This window comes from Siniperca chuatsi, linkage group LG1, assembly GCF_020085105.1.
Source record: "Siniperca chuatsi isolate FFG_IHB_CAS linkage group LG1, ASM2008510v1, whole genome shotgun sequence".
Taxonomy (NCBI): Eukaryota; Metazoa; Chordata; class Actinopteri; order Centrarchiformes; family Sinipercidae; genus Siniperca; species Siniperca chuatsi.
Genome location: NC_058042.1, coordinates 30,046,912 through 30,063,472, shown reverse-complemented (window position 1 = coordinate 30,063,472; position 16,561 = coordinate 30,046,912). Strand labels below are relative to the sequence as shown.

Sequence of the window (16,561 nt, the reverse complement as noted above, 5' to 3'; positions counted from 1 at the left end):
GAGGAGAAGTGTTTCAAAGCTGTAGGAGTTAGCTGTGAAGTGAATAGCAAATAGGCGAAGGGAAGGAAGAACTTTGAAGCAAAAAAAAAAAAAAAAGGATCATATAAGGAAGTCTCTGCTGAACACCACAAACACACTGGAAGAGAAGTTAGGGTTGGAATAGCTGTCATAAGTTTGACAAAGCAGTTGGTTAAAGTTACCAATGTGAAAATAATTCTAGTTCTACCATGACCTTATTTTCCTGCTTTTTGCCATCATGAGGATTGATTGTGTTCAAAATTCTGCAACTTAAACCAATACAGCCATGAAAACTAAGAATAATCTGCAGTAAACTGTTTATGGTTAAATTCATGAATACTGCTGTGAGCAATGAGTTAAACTTATGCTGAGGCAGCATTTTCAGATATGACATGAACAAGGCATCCAGCAAAATAAAGGAGCAATGCTATAATGAATGAAATGGACTATTTTAATTAATATGATATGTTATTGTTCACTCAGTATGAAGATGTAAGTTGTACTTTGTTTAAACCTGCATTAACTGATTTTGGCCACTTGGGGACAGTGAAAACAAGCTGTACACACAACACAGACATATTATCAACTTTTAAGGGGATTTCAGGAACTCGTTAGCAAACAGGTGCTTGTTTACTCATCTAACAGATACAGAGAAACATTAGCATTGTTTGTGTCCACCTGGTGAATGTAAGTCTGATGTTCACTCTCCTTTTAGCTCGGTTTTTAATCTCCACAAACTCCTGAGGGAAATACCTGGCTCTTTAACTGCAAAATGCTCCTCTATGTTCACCAGCTAGTTGCTAACTTTGTCCGTATGCCTTTTTGTGCTGGGCAGGTAGTGTGGAGTAGGTTTTAGGAGCTTTTTGCTAAAAACAGCTGCCTGCTGCTGCTGGAGATGAGGTTGATTAGAGCAATGGGACGGAACCAAACAGTAAAATCGCGGGCTGTAAAACCAAAACAATGAGTTAAAAAATGCTAAAATGCTCCGTAGAGCTGAGGGGAAGTGCAGAGTCGGGTGATAATTATCTTGTTTGCATCTATGAGCGAAACCTTTCACAAGACACATAGTCATGTGTTTCATTGTTAATATCAAAATATTGATTATAGCAGCTTTAAAAACTATTTGTGTTATGTTTTCATGGCCCTTCCAATGGCTTGGAGAGCAATGGTCCTGATGAAGCTAACTGAAGCTACAGCTAATTAAGCTGAACTTAATTACGAAACAACAGCTGAACTTAATTAACAGTCATGAATGCAAAATCTAGCAAATGAAACCCATTTTAATGTGAATTTTCCTGTCATTTTTTTATGGTCTTTTGTTTTTATATGTGATTCATTTACGGTTACCTTTTCTTCTCCACCTTGCAAACTTTTAGGAGGCATTGCAATGTCTACTGAGGACACACTGACCCTGGAACCCTGTCCCGACCCCTTCTCAGTAATACTGCTGAACTAAGTAGGCTGGTTTCATAGCGTCTGTGACACTTGCTATGCTTGTTTCATTCATACCCTTGTGTCACAAATACGATATCACCCACTAATGTAAATGGATTCATTAGTATATGTCTGCACATAGTGTCGTTTCAGGTTTCTCTACAGTCGTCTCAGCAGGCCGAAAGATACACTGGAGGTATCAACCTCTAATCTATTAATTCACCATTTAACTTGTTGTGTTCCCCGAGAGTCATTCCAATGTATTCTTAACAAGCCACAAAAAGCTTCACCCCAATAGTTTCCATCTCCTTTTTAAAACCGTCCAGGCTCAATTCAGTTTCACCTTTCCCAGGCAAACGCAAAACAGTTTGCCTACCAAATTGAATCTGACAGACCAAGGTCAAAACACAGATTAACACTGGCATTGCTATTGAAATAAGGAGGGACTTCAGATTAACTGCTGGGAAACTTTCGTTTTTTCCAAAAGAAAGAGATGAAGCCCTGCACCACAATTTATTGAAACATCTGTAATATTAAGCCACTGTTATTTTCAGAGATGGCTGTAATGTCTGTTGTAACTGAGCCAACAGGAGCAAGCAGGTGGCAGATTTTATGAAAACCCTTCACAATATGCAAACAATCAACAGTGTAGTAACAGTAATGATAACATTGATTCAGTAGTCCACTTGTATGGAATGGAAATGTGACAATGTCAAGACCTAACACCACTGATCCTCCCCTATCATGTAGCTAAGATATTCTTATTATCTTTAATAAAATCAGTAAAACTGAAGTCTGTCGTTTACTTTGTAACAGTTATGTGCTGTTGAAGGCTACGGCCCTTTTTGCTGATACAAGAAAAATAGGTTAGACATTGTTTTAAAGTGCTAGATTTCGAAAACATGTACTTCGTGTGTCATTTTTAACAGTGAACTAACTGTTGATTGTTAACACGTCCTATAATCCATTAAGGAAATTCCTTTAAATTTGCATCCCTTAAATAAAGACTGACTAAGAATAACCAAATGAAAGAATCAATACAAAAATGAACAAGTATATTTCTATTGGATCCACAAACCTGAAGTCTGTCAACATGAACTTTGACCCCTCCGATGTTGCCTTTCTTGAACGAGGCCAGCATGTCCAAGACTGGGTTGAAGCGGCTCCCCCTGGTGAGACAGAGGTTAAAATGACTCAGTTTTGTGGATTTCCCCTATAGTGCACAGCAGAGTGAATCTGTCTAATTCTGAGTCAAAACATTCGTGTTACCTATTATATTCCAAAACAGAGCACATGTATTAAACATATCATCAGTATGAACTCATCCGAGATGAACATTTTCTCAATAAATCAGCACATTTCATCCAGACCCTCATTGCTTTATTCGGTCTGCTGTCGCCTTCTATACAGGTCATCATCCCGATCAATAGCAAACTAATGACTACTGAGTTGCTTCTATGAGAGCCCATTGACTCATTCCAGATGCTGCAGCATGGCTGTTTAAGCGTGTGTAGCACATTTAACATATGGCTTCCTGGATAATGGTCAACACTGCTGTAATCAGTCCACCAGCCGAGCTATAGTGATACAAATGAGAAACATTATCACCCAATCTGCAAGCAAATACAGTAGCACCTTCCTGCTATAAAGATAAATGGTACACATAGAAGGGAAGAGAGGTAGAGAGGGAGGGAGAGAGAAATGTTGGATCTAAAACATGAATTAAACTACACTGTGACTGTCAAGACATTCAGTTGCGAGCTTGAGCCAGTATCAGACAGAGATAGAGGGTGATGTACAGAGAGATGGAAGAAGGAATAATAATTTTGTGAGAAAGCAGAGACAGGAAGACAGGAAAAAAGATAAAAGAGCTACTAAAGAGTGTGTATATTACTTGATGTTATCCTCACGGATGAGAACCAGGAAGAGAGGACGTCCCTGCATCTTCCAGCACTGTTTGATGAACTGCAGGGCGTTCTGCACACACACACACACACACACACACACACACACACAGACACCATTTCAGATTGGCATGGGCATGGTGCTGGTTTGAAGATTTCAGTTTCCACGGTTTCTGAACATAAACTGAATCAGTGCCATTTCAGTTCGACCTCCTCAGCTGTCAAACTGATCAAAGTGTAAAGTTTTTGATTATAAAGATTAATTTATGTCCAAAATATAAACTAAACTAAAATTTTAATTTAAAATGTTACATTTTGAAGTACTGCAGTTATCCTTGATTATTTCACAGCCAGTGGTAACATTCAAAATCCACTATTTTACTAAAGTTTGAATGTGTTTAAATTTAATTTCAATTCTGTATGTTTTGTTTCTGTTTTTCCCTCCATATTTGATTACCTTTGCTGCAGCAATGTCCACAGGATAAAGTCCACCTTTTCCAGTGAACTATACTGTATATACATAGGTGATCTGACCCAACGTAGTCTGAAAATATGGCATTGGCTTATTTGTGATAACTATGTATCATAACGACAAAAGGTCCCTGGCAGGAATTGAACAGGGGACATCACGATTACATGCAACTTAGACATAAAGACGTGCGCTCAGCAGCTGAAGGTTTGTTTCAGGAAAGAAGACTGGAAGATGTTCCAATTTACATCAGTTTGTGATAAAAAAAAAAAATCACTCTAAAAGACTTTGAATGAGATACAGGCTGTAGTTTTGTTTGCTTGCAAACTCAATCATCAATCAATACATCTAGTGCTTGAATTGAGCCAGTACTCACAGTTCACTTTCTGTCCAACCACGTACCATTACTTATTAGTCAGTACTGCACTTTTTAATGAATGTACTGGAGGCACACATGATGTAGTTGTTGGACGTGTAGGGAAAAATGGGACAGTTTCCTGCTCAAACAAGCTGCAAGACGAGGCAAAACTGTAAAGCTACAACGTGAATTACAGTACAATATATGGTCTAATTCAGTTGGAAAGCTGCTGGTTAAGAGCTTAGATTTCAGGTAGCTTGCAAGAAATTTTGTTGGTGGTAAGATTTTTGCTAATTCCTGCACATTAATGACTTATTTTGTATTCTGAAGTAATCATTTGTACCCTCAGATTAATAATTCTTGCACACAACTTGAGCCCCAAATACTGCACGTGCATGCTATGCAGGCTACTCGTTTAGAGTACTGGCACCTTTCATGTTACAATTTAGGTCCTGAATCAATCATAGAATGTAGAAGAGCTGAGTTTAGGATATGCCAGCACCAGTTCCGGTTATCGAATCAAATCCAGTTTATTTGTCACATACACAATCATACACAGCACATGTAGTGAAATTTGTTTGTGCCTAGCTCCAGAAAGCAACTAACAAATAGTAAAAAAAAAAAATAGAATAGAATAGAATACTATAGAATAAAATAAACCAAATAAAATTAAATATTTTACAAAAGAAACAATAAAAACAATATATCCGTACATTTCAGAGAAATGAAACAGTGAAACAATGAAACAGTATGACCATGGATGAGTTTCAGAAAAATAAAACAATATAACCGGTACATATATGATATGTCATATGCAGTGTGTGGCAGGTGGATGGATTATAATTATGGGGTATAAATTATGTAAGTGAAGTGAAAGTCACTGGTTCAGGACCCGGATGGCCTGGTGTAAATGTCTTATAGGGCTGAGAGTTGACATCAGATGGTGCGTTCAGCTGACTGCACCACCCTCTGCGGTGCCAGGCAGTCCCTCTTAGTGCTACTCCCAAACCAGGCAGTGATGCTGCCTGTCAGGACGCTCTCTACGGTGCAGGTGTAGAAAAGGTATCAGGCAGGCTATGACTCTAGAATGTGCCCTCTCTGTAGGACCATGTAGACCATGCCCAAAGAAATGAGGTTGTCTGAGTCAGTGTCTTCATTCAAGTCTCTTCTCAAAACACATTTTTATCAGAAAGCATATCCTGATTTTACCTGAACTGGCTGTTTATTTTATTGCTTTTGCGTATTTTATTTCTTTATATTTCGTCATTCACTGTGGTATTTTGTTTCTCTTGTTGTGAAGCACTTTGTACTTTGTTTTGATAAGTGCTCTTTAAATAAAGTTTTATTATTATTATTATTATTATTATTATTATGTAAAATGTAAGTTCTGTAAGAGTGACCCTGACTTACCTTAATGTCATCAATCAGCAGCATAACATCTTGGGACAGGTAAAAGTCACTTAGATCAAATACTATTGGGTAGCACACCACTGTCTTGCCCAGGATACGATAAATCTGGAGGGAGACAAACACACACACACACACACACACACACTATTGCATTAGAAGATGGATGGCTCACTAGTAGCCACGTATACATTATTCTGGGCAGTGTATAAAACAAGCCATCAATCCTAAGATAGAGGGGACACACAGAAGCTACACAACCACTCCTGATAACACACACACACAGCACATACACACAACTAATGCAAAGCTCCTTTTCACACATACGGATTGGCACAGGGGCACACACACACACACACACACACACACACCCATACAGACACAGTGATGATGATAATGCCCTCTGGCAGTCTGCCATCTTACCCATAAATGTTCCATTATAATATTGTCTTAGCAATGCGTTGGGAGCCATGATTCATTTGTTTGGCAATGTCTTTGTTTGAGAAAGCTGCTATAGCTCGACTCATTTGGTCGTGCTATGACCTTCATTTGGGAGAAACTGCAAACAACATCAGCAAGAGACATTAGCACACACACACACACACACACACACATGAACTGTACAAACGCACTCTTCCACAGTCACATTATATGCACACACACACACAGACACACATGGACACACACACAGACTGCCTGACAGCAGCTTAGCATATTAAAATGCAATAAATCCTGAGAATAAGCTAAATGTATTCAGCATTCACTTATGCATACTGTATGTCTGAAGCAAAGAAAAACTCTTGGAACGGAATATTTTCTCTTTACTCTATGTTGAGTGTGTTTCTGCGCTGTAGTCGACTTCTCAGAGCTCTGGGAACTGTATGCAGATCAATATGTGGGAGCTGTGTTAGTGGTCACCCATGACCTGTGCAGCAGGACAACATGAAGTGCACATATATGTGTGAATGTTACCGGCATGTACATGTGTGTAGATGTGTTTGCAAATTCATATACTTTGCAGGTCCCGATGCAGCCCACTGGCCTCTCCGGACGCCCACTCAACCCCAGCTTCTTATTGATGGCAAGGAAACGGTATGCCTGCAGAAAGACAGGGAGACATATTCACATAAATAAATACACTGTCAGGAAACACAACATTCACATTGCATGTGATCTTACTGCTAACCTTTCTGTTAGAACAAAAATTCATCTTTAAAAAAAACATCTTTATCTGTACATTTCCCCGTGATCGTATCAGTGTTGCGTTGAGATTGAAATTTGATTTGAAATGTCATGCCGCACAGTGCCGTTCCATATCGTAATTAAAGTGCGAGTCCATCATCTGTCTGTCCCACTGAGACATTTCTCTTGTTGCAACTCATAAAATGAAATTAGCACCATATGGCAGAACCACCTATTGATATTAGCTCTGTGTAAAGTTATGAGACGTGGCGATAATGAAAGGTCCCTGTGCTGCCATCAGCAGCGTGCTTAGTGGACCCAAGCACACCCATGAGCACCGGAGCTGATAACACTGTTGTACTGAGATGCAGAGGCCCTTAAGAAGAGACACTGAGACCTAGCTGAGCCCTCATTAGAATAAATAAATGATGACATGCTGTTTGATACTTTCCACGTGAGCCACTTAGCATATTACACACTGATAAAAAATATCCATCTTAAAAATTTGCTGGTGGTAATTGAACCTTCACTAGGCCCCACCCCCCTTAGTTACTGTTACCTGTCGTGCTTTCCATTCTAGCACGCCACATATGCAGTTTACAATGACAGTGGCAGATTTACCACTAAGGTTTTTTTTTTTAAACAATGGGTTTTCATTTTCACACAAAGGTAAACAAAGCACCTTTCTCAATTCTAGCTGGCGTCAGTTGATTTTGTTGGTTGAAAATGCCGTCTCCAGCTGACTTTATATGTTTCCGGCTGACTTAAAGTAGAGAAGAATAAAGAAATAGTATTGTTCTTGTATTGCAGGGTGAATCTAGTTAGTATCATAAATATAAATGTTAGACTGTTTGGATGCTTACTATAGAAACACATGCTTGGGCAAACAGCACAGGGGTTAGATTTATGCTTTATTGTTCGTATTTTCAAATGATATATTTCATTTCTACATGGGTAAAGGCTCTCTGAGGATGAGGACTAACTCATGAGAAACGAAACATTATCTCAGCTAACAAGTTTGGCTGGAGTGTAAACTTTCCCAAACCAAATAAAGAACAGGGACGACAGTCGCTATCATTACTCTAAACTCTGATATAGTAGCATTGTGGTGTCCATGCAGAGGATGTGCCAGTCCTGAACTGGGATTTTTCTAATGTAATCTGTGTCTCACAAAATAATGTAGTTAGCTAATTATAATGATATGCCATACTGTTGAAGAAATTTCTTACAATTTTGTTCTTGTGTTTTTGGTTTTGGAAAGGCCAAAAAGGACACCACCTACCTAGAGTTGGAAAATTGCTGGAAAAATTGGGGAAGTGGTTTAGCGAACAACTTCTATGTAAAAGTCCATTTAATCATGGAGAGTACTACTCAGCCCATGAAAACAGTTGTATAATGTCTTCTGTGGCTCTGGCGGATCTTTGTCAAGTCTGAGAAAATAACCCCGATGATGTCATCAGGGGTTGCATTATGAAAAATGTAGGATCCATCAGTTTTTGGAGCTTGATCCATGCTATGGAGTCTCTGCCATTTCAATTTTGACCATTCCTTTTATAATCTGTCTCTTGTGAGTCACCCAATGTTATGGAAATGCAACGCTACAATAAATTACTGGAGTACCCCTTTGATGGGTTAAAATATCTACCAGCTGAGTATTTTTCTTGCTAAGGATTGAGATACAGTGTATGGCCTTGTTTCTAGACAAATGCAACTGAATTGGAAATGGGTGAAATTACTGATTTAAAAGACATTTAAAACTTGATCTCAGATTGATGATTTTTGCCTTGGGTCAACCACCACACTTTCCACTCAATAAAATGCTCCACTCCTACTTGCACCATCAGGACTGCTACAGATTGGAGGTGGGAAGATGTCCTTTATTTTGAGCCTGGGAGTAGGTGGTTTCTATCTGGTCGATGCATAATCTGTCCACACACTGTAATTCTATCCCTCTACAGCAGAAGTACTGTAGTTTAATCAAGTCAGAAGTCTCAAGACTTAGCCTGGTCCCACAGTCTCAAGGTGAAAATACTGAGTCAAGTCAGACCTCAAAGCAACTTTATGAGCTGAAAAATGTTAACATCAGCAGTGCAGGATGTCCAGTGTACAAAGGCTAGGAGAGATCCTGACATTAATGCTCAACTCTGACAGGGTTTGGCTGAACAAGATGGGCTCAGAGTGGCTGAGGTCAAGTTTCTCACTTAATTGGTGGACTGAAATTCTGTGGTGTCAGTCAGTCTGGAAAAGGTATAATTTCCCCACAGGTTCGATTTAGATTTTTAGGGCTGATTTAGCTCAAACAATAACACAAGCTCTAATAAACCTCATTGTTTTACTTGAAGTCTTTTGCAGTAATTGTGGAATTAGTAATTCTGGTGCAAAAATACCCAGGTATAGAGAGCAAGACAGATAAATAGAAATCTGTGACTGTTTTCGCAGTTGCTGCAGTAATTAGGCAGTTGTTACATCAAAGGGCTCCCCAGTTCGTCAAAAGAAAGCAGAGGAAAAGGTCACGACCTTCTCCCTCAGCTATCTCTGAAAGATGGCAGCAAGGAGAATACAGGAGCTCAAGCCTATCAGTTTCCAGAGCATTTCTTTGGTACTTCAGATAAAAGCTTCTTATGGCTGTGTTGCCTGCTGTCAAAATGCACTGATTCAAAGATGCAAAGAGAAAGAAGATGGACATTGATTTCTTGGCTCCGCTTGCTCTGAGACTAATGGTGTGACACACTCACCACAAGTTACCATTTATATGTGTGTGTGTGTGAGCTGAAGCGTTTGCACTACTGTGTACGTGTGTGAACTACATTTCTGTGTATGTCTGTGAAACCAGTACTTATTCCCTTTGTGACAACCTATAAATTCTAAATTTAAATACCTCCCAATCTGTCCTATCATGAAACAGCATCAATACACCCACACACTCAAGTGGCACTGCAGGAAATCTGCCTGTCAAGCCCTCCATGGCGCATTCTTCCAACCAACTGCAATTCATGATGTCAACCAAAAGGTGGTGCTCTGCTACTCCAGTGTACTTTCTCACTGTTTTGAAAAAGCTGAGCTGAACAGGAAGAAGCAAGGGTTGGACCAATTTCTATATATTACATTTATATGAGGAAAAAGTACAGTCTTTATATAAAATAAGATGTTAATTGAGGATTAAGTGGCATTGCAAATCACTGCCCTAACAGGCAAGGATGAGACCAGGATGAGAAAAGCCAAGAGAGGTTGGAAGAACCTCTGCACCTAACACTTCCTGTGTGCAGAATACCAATGAAGAACAACAACACGCAGGCAGCCTATCAAAGCATCCTTTCATTCCCTCACATTTCCACTGACCGCGGCACAAACAGCAAGCCTGACAGGTGGGAGTGATAAAAAAAAAAGAGCTGTATTTAAAAGCTGTATTTTACACTTCTACAGTGGCTGTAAGGTGTGAGAATTTATACAACTATTTAACATCTACTGACATACTGCAGCATTTAATTTACCATAGGGACATTCCTCCATTTGAAAGGAGCTCAGACAGGAGTAGGTTCCTGGACATGTTTATAGCTATTGCGACAAATAATGTAAATGTTAACTGTTGGCGTCACAAAATGTGCACAACAGATTTACTTTTACAGCAGATGCTGTCATCCAGAGGGACTTAAAGTAAGCGTGCAGGTAGGGGTTCAGCATCTTGCCAAACAGCTCAAAAAGATACTGTGCGTACCTTTTCAATTTGGGATTAAACCTTCTGGTTCCTAAACAGTTTCTGTAACCACTGGGGTCCCTTCTCATATTTTTGTCCATTACGACTGTTGGTCACGATAACATTTCACTCACCATCTCTGCTGGAGTAATTTGGGAAATGCAAGAACGACAGACATAGGTGCAATGTACGGCTTTGCTGAAAAATTCTGTATAACAGAAATGATCTTAAACACTTTGTGTCTGACCAAAACACAGAAAGTAGATACCAGGAAATCCCTGAAGCTATTGTTGCGAACTGCATAGCATAGTAGATCGACTTCCTGTTCAACTTGTGTCCGCACGCTGCTTTGTTCACTTTCAGTTCACCTTGCTTACGTGCTGCAGAAGTAGTAGTAAATGCAAGAAGATGGTTGGTGTCTCCACGTTTCTGAATTGAAAAACTTAAAACAAGGTAAACACTGCAGTTTTCATCAACTGCCACTATAAAGGGAGACTGAAGTTGTAGCTAATTGCTCTATAACTGTGATGACGGGACTACTTTCTGTGTTTACTTTGTGTAGAGATGATTTCTGTCAAATTTTAGTTTTTTGGAAAGCTGTAGTTGGCTTGTACTGCCCCAAATTTCCCTTATCTCCGAGTTGGTGAGTAAAATGTTATCATGAACAATAGTCATAATTGACAAAAAATATTAGAATAAAACTCAGGTGGGAAAATACCGGAGAAAGCTGCAGTCTTTGTCCAGTGTCTCTTTAGGACTTCATTTGGACGACTCCAGGCGTTGCTTGTAACTGCAACATGTGGAGAAAATGAGAGTCTCAACAAACAAAATGTCGTCCACAATAATGTCCACATTGACTATGAGATGTGAAACCAGGAGAGAAACAGCTAAAAGGAAGGCTATTTTGGGCAAAGCAGTGATTTACAAGGGGATAAGCTTTAGGGTGTACGGGTGGGAATAACACATTGCAAAATGTAATTGCCACTCTCTCATCGTCAGGCAGCTGTTGTCAACACAATCAAACGGCTGCGAGGGACGAGGTGAGGTGAGCAAATGCAGCCTGCAGCACCAGAGATGGTGGTGACTCCGAGATAAACTGATTCTGTCGAGGAAGAAATGTCTGTCTGGGCTTCGGATTTAATATTCAGCACAGCGCCCGCTCTGACTCACAATTGCATTTCCATCTGAGAGGCTGAGCACCACGCAGCAGAAAGAGGCAGAGGGGAGAGAAGGAAAAAGTAACAGGTATGACGGTTCAAAGGCAGATGATATACCTGGAGAGGAGAGTTGTTTGGTGTAACAGACATAATGGGGGCGGGGCAGGATGTAGGCCTAGAGGGGAGCATGGGGTTAGAGAAACTGACGGATATAGCAGGAGATGGGCAGAAGGTAGACAGGCCTAGAGGAAAGAACAGAGCCCGCAGAGATGACAAGATAGGAGAAATTGTTTATAGAAGGTGGTGTGGAGAATAGACGCCACATAACAGACATGACAGATGAGGAAAAGAGGCTAGGGAGGAGACCAGGGTTTGAGTGACGGATATGACAGAGGAGAGACAGAAGATAGGGCGATAGTAGACTTCAAACAGTACACATGCAGATGAGGGACAGTATCCAGAGGAGAAACCAGGGTTTGAGTGACAGATACAATGGGAGTGAAACAGAAGTTGTAAGGGAGGTAGTGGTTGATGTCACAGATATGACAGTACAAATGGTGTAATCTGCTGTAGATGAAAGAAGCAGAGTGGACAGGATGGCAATAGCAGCTAGTGCTGGACTTGTTACTCACAAAGTGCTCCCCGCTCTCCAGAGTACCTTTACCGTTAAGAATCAAGTAACCGAACAGATGTGATGTCCAGTTTTTATCCATCTAACCTTCCTTATTGTTTGTTGACAAGGGCTGGGTTTCAATAGATGGCTCCATTTTGGATCCAATTCCAAGATGAAAGTACCAGCTAAGAGTCTAACAAATCTCTTAGCAGATATACTACTTACTTTCTCCTTTTCATATGAGCAAAGAGTATTGTACATGTATAAACCATAGCAATTTAACTAAAAAGTAAATATTTAATATATCTTGGACCTTAGTAGCTCCAGTATTAGACTCAACTAACTATTTGATTATTAATCTTTTGGTTTTAGCTCTTAAATATCAAGTTATTTATGACTTTTGTTACTGAATAAACAGTCTAGTTTACACAAGAAAGCGACCAAGGTGAACTGGAGAAAAGACTAAAGTGACTGATAAGCAACACAGAGACAAGAAAACAGGGTAGGACAAGTTTGTTGAGCAAAATATAAATAGGTTGGTTTGGAAACCAGTGAACAATAAAAGGGAGACATTTTTTTCTTTTTGCTTATCTTTTTTTTGTTGCATACCTGTCATTGGTTGAGTAAGTATCACAATGGTGACACCTATTAGACTAATTCAAAACCCATCATGTATTTTCAAATATCTAAAAAAAAAAGCTGTTTCTCTGGATTTTTCACCGTTTTTAAAGTTACTGGGTTTCATCCAACTGCAGCTTACAACTCTTTTGTATACTCTTTAGACGTTCCTCAATCCCAGCAACTCATCTGCTTGTTTTGACATCCAAGTATTCAAATGCAGGAGTGAAACAGTTGTTATGTTGGTAATGATAGAAGAGATTCCAAATAAACCATTCTGAATATCATAAGTCAACATTTGGGATATCTTTAATCTCTTACAGAACTGTCTAACCGACCCTTCTGAGAACAAATTTTGATTTTGCTCAGCTCCATGCATCTCCAATTTGCCAGAGTGACACGGTGATGGCTCCATCATTATGCTGATCAATCAACATGAGCGAACACTGTTCGACAGATCAATCGCTTCAACCAATCCACAGCCTTGCCGTGATTGATGGGACAATCAAGAGGAAAATCTTAAGAGCAAGATATCTCGGACTGAAAAGAAAATGACTGACTGAGCCAAGTTCTGCTGGGATATTGATAAATACAGTAACTGCTGAAATGTACTCAGTGAGGTTTCAATTGACCGTTGGTAGAACCCCTCCCCGGAACAGTGATTGTCCACCCATAGCTTAGCAACCATAATGCAGCACATGCTTAAGTGATGTGCATGGGTCTGTAGTAAGAGCGATATACCCCATATAAAGAGTTTGAAGGGTGGTGTCTTTTTTTTTTATCTTTCCAAAACCCAAAGCATAAGAGCAAAAATGTAAAGGAATTGATTAAACGGTGTGTTTGTCTGCTGTAATGAAAGACGCTAACAAAGTTAATGTTAGTTACAATAGCTAGCTAGTTGTGACAGCTAATAAAATCTGCCTGTGACCGTTGTCATTGCTTCCGGGCAAAATCAACGATTGTTGGCTAGAAATAAGAAGCCTGCTTCTGTCTACTTGCGTCTGAAGTCAAGGACCCATTGCATCAAAAATGACCATGAATTATATCATTGTAAACTGCACGTATGTCATGCAAGAATGGAAAGCTAGGCGTAGCAACAGTATCTAAGGGGGCGGGGCCCTGTCAACAGCTAGTAAACTTGTTGACTGGCCAATGTGTGCCTGCGTTACCTTGACCAATTCCTTCTGAGGCCAGATCTGGATGGGCTCCACCTGCTGGGGCGTCTGGGTCTGAATGCCATAGGTGTTCAAAAACACCTGCAGTCTACACACACACACACACATAGACAGACACAAAATTACAATACTGAATTTATAATTTTAGGCATTTTACATATAGCTGTTAGCGTATTTTCAGTATTGGTGCCCTGTTAAAGCTGATAAATGCCTCCCCTACCTCGAAAATACACAACCCTTGTACCAGTACCAAATCACACATACACAAAATATTTATTTAATATTATTAATTATCGTTTGTTACTATATATTTCTTGCAAAGAAATGCTGGAATTACTTTATCTAATCACCCCTATGTACATTTACTGTGCTGTGATTCTACAGCAGCTGCTGACCTTTAAATCTATCAGATATTCCTTGTAAATCTGCAGTTTTATGAGTCTATTGTTCTTGAAGCTATAGCTGTGTCAATAGAACGTTGATCTATTGGCCTTGTGTTCTTATAAATCTTTATCAATTATGAAGCTATAGCTGTTATTGAACCGCAGTGTATATCGTAGAGCATAAGTGGACTGCAGTGGGAAAGATGATGCAACAGGCCTGATGGGGATTTGCCAGTAGCAGTAATTGAAGCTACAGGTTAACAAGCTTCACAGAGTCGTTTGACCCTGTTTGACCCACACACACCCCCACACTCCTACACATGTATCCATGCGTGCGCGCACACACACACACGGACCCACGCACACAATAGCTGGCAGAGGTCAGGCTGAGCTCCAGCTTTATGAGCTCATCACAATTACAGCACTGAGAGAGCTGAATAGGAGAGAGGAGCGGAAAATAACCTCGCTTTATGGCCTGCAACACATTAAGTGATACACACACACACACACACACACATACATTACCTCTGGCTCTCTGCTATCAGGGCTACGTGAATCACAACATCATTTTCTATGGGACCCTGTGAAAGAGACAGAGAATAGAGAGATTGACATGTGAACCACATCTCTGCTATATGTTGCATATGTTGCATCAGTGGTTACAGTATATTATGTTCCTCCTTTGGCAACACTGTAAATGTACACTGGAATTAATGCAAATTAATGCATGTTAATTCTGTACGGACGGATTTCAGACGTTTAGATCCAAGTGCTCATTTTGTTATTTCTCTATCTAGTCAGTCCACATCACTTAGTTTTATTAGGGTTTTGTTAACTAGGATTAATGTTTTACATGCTCACTATCATATAGCAGTTTTTTTTTTTCATTCTTGCTTTGGCAATGCTGTTCATCTAACATCCATGCCACTAAAGCAAACTGGAAAAGAATTTAATTTGAGTTGAACTGAATTGAAAAGAATGTATTTGTGTGTGTGAGAGAGAGAGACATCGAGAGAGAGAGAGAGAGAGAGAGAGAGAGAGAGAGAGACAGTGATTCAAATCAAAATTCAGCTCACTCCCTTATAAATTGTCAATAGCCTGTGTTATCGCTACCTCCACTCTCACACAATTTAAATGAAAGTAAAACTCTGAATAGCCAACAAAGGTTGATGAGAGATGCGGGAGCGCTGCACTGGGAGGGAAGGAGCTGGGAATTAAGAAGGACGAGGGAGATGTGAAAGGGAAGGAAGAGCTGAAAATGGAGAGAAACATGAGACATTTTCTCTGCTTTGGTGCCCACACAGTGAGATGAGTTGAAATTACACTAAATGGACAAATACTGTAGATGACAGACAAAAAGAGATAGAGAAGCATAACATTAATGAATTTTTCTTTCCATAAATCAAATAACCCAAAATTAGTTGAATAATATTTTGATAATATTTCAAGCAAATCCTGCACCTTTTGTGGTTGCAGATTCTCTAACGTGAGGATTTTCTGCTTTTCTCATTTTCATATCATCCTAATACTTAATTCCCTCTGGAGAAGTGACATGACTAACGGTCAGACAAAGTCAGGAATCTGAATAAGTTGCTGGGCTATGGTAAATTGTGACAGGCATTTGCCGTTTATTTTGGCATGTTACAGGCTAAATGACAAAGAGAATAATCAATTATTAAATAATCATTAGTTGCTGCCCTATAAGCCATCAACAGCCAATCAGATTTTCACTCCTAGCATCATGTTGGTTGAGGTTTTATGTCGTTGGAGTTGATCTCAGCTATTTAAATTTCCCAGTTCTCTATTAGGCCTACATGAATTTAAAGTTAAATTAAGTGTGCCATGGTCACAGAAATGGTTACTTCTGCCTGGCTGACAGGTTTCTGTAAAAATCATTAAAACAACACACCACAAACATACAGGATAAGGCTGATGATATTGTTTGTTAACAAACCCCAAGAACAGACCAAAACCAACAATAAATTGATCCTAATAATTAGTAGTATAATTAGAGTATTGCCAAATGCACTATTTACTCCTTTTTGAGTAATGTTTGCTAAAAACTACAATGCCCAGCTGTTTTAGGAAATTATCTGGGCTTTTTCAAAGATGAAAAAATATTTCTTTTAAAGATTTGCATCATCAGTAG

General features: G+C 39.5%; 1 protein-coding gene across 3 annotated transcripts in view; it reads right to left on the bottom strand.

Moving 5' to 3' along the window:
- The window catches only part of phkb (phosphorylase kinase, beta), a 105,835-nt gene that overhangs the window by 13,140 nt on the left and 76,134 nt on the right, over positions 1-16,561 (bottom strand). For all 3 annotated transcript variants that reach the window (XM_044194592.1, XM_044194500.1, XM_044194409.1), the window contains 6 exons: positions 14,938-14,993; positions 14,024-14,117; positions 6,605-6,688; positions 5,594-5,698; positions 3,347-3,429; positions 2,531-2,621 (listed from right to left, as the gene is read on the bottom strand). In XM_044194592.1, the coding sequence (XP_044050527.1) occupies positions 2,531-2,621; positions 3,347-3,429; positions 5,594-5,698; positions 6,605-6,688; positions 14,024-14,117; positions 14,938-14,993 (513 nt within the window). The remainder of the gene's footprint in view (positions 1-2,530; positions 2,622-3,346; positions 3,430-5,593; positions 5,699-6,604; positions 6,689-14,023; positions 14,118-14,937; positions 14,994-16,561) is intronic.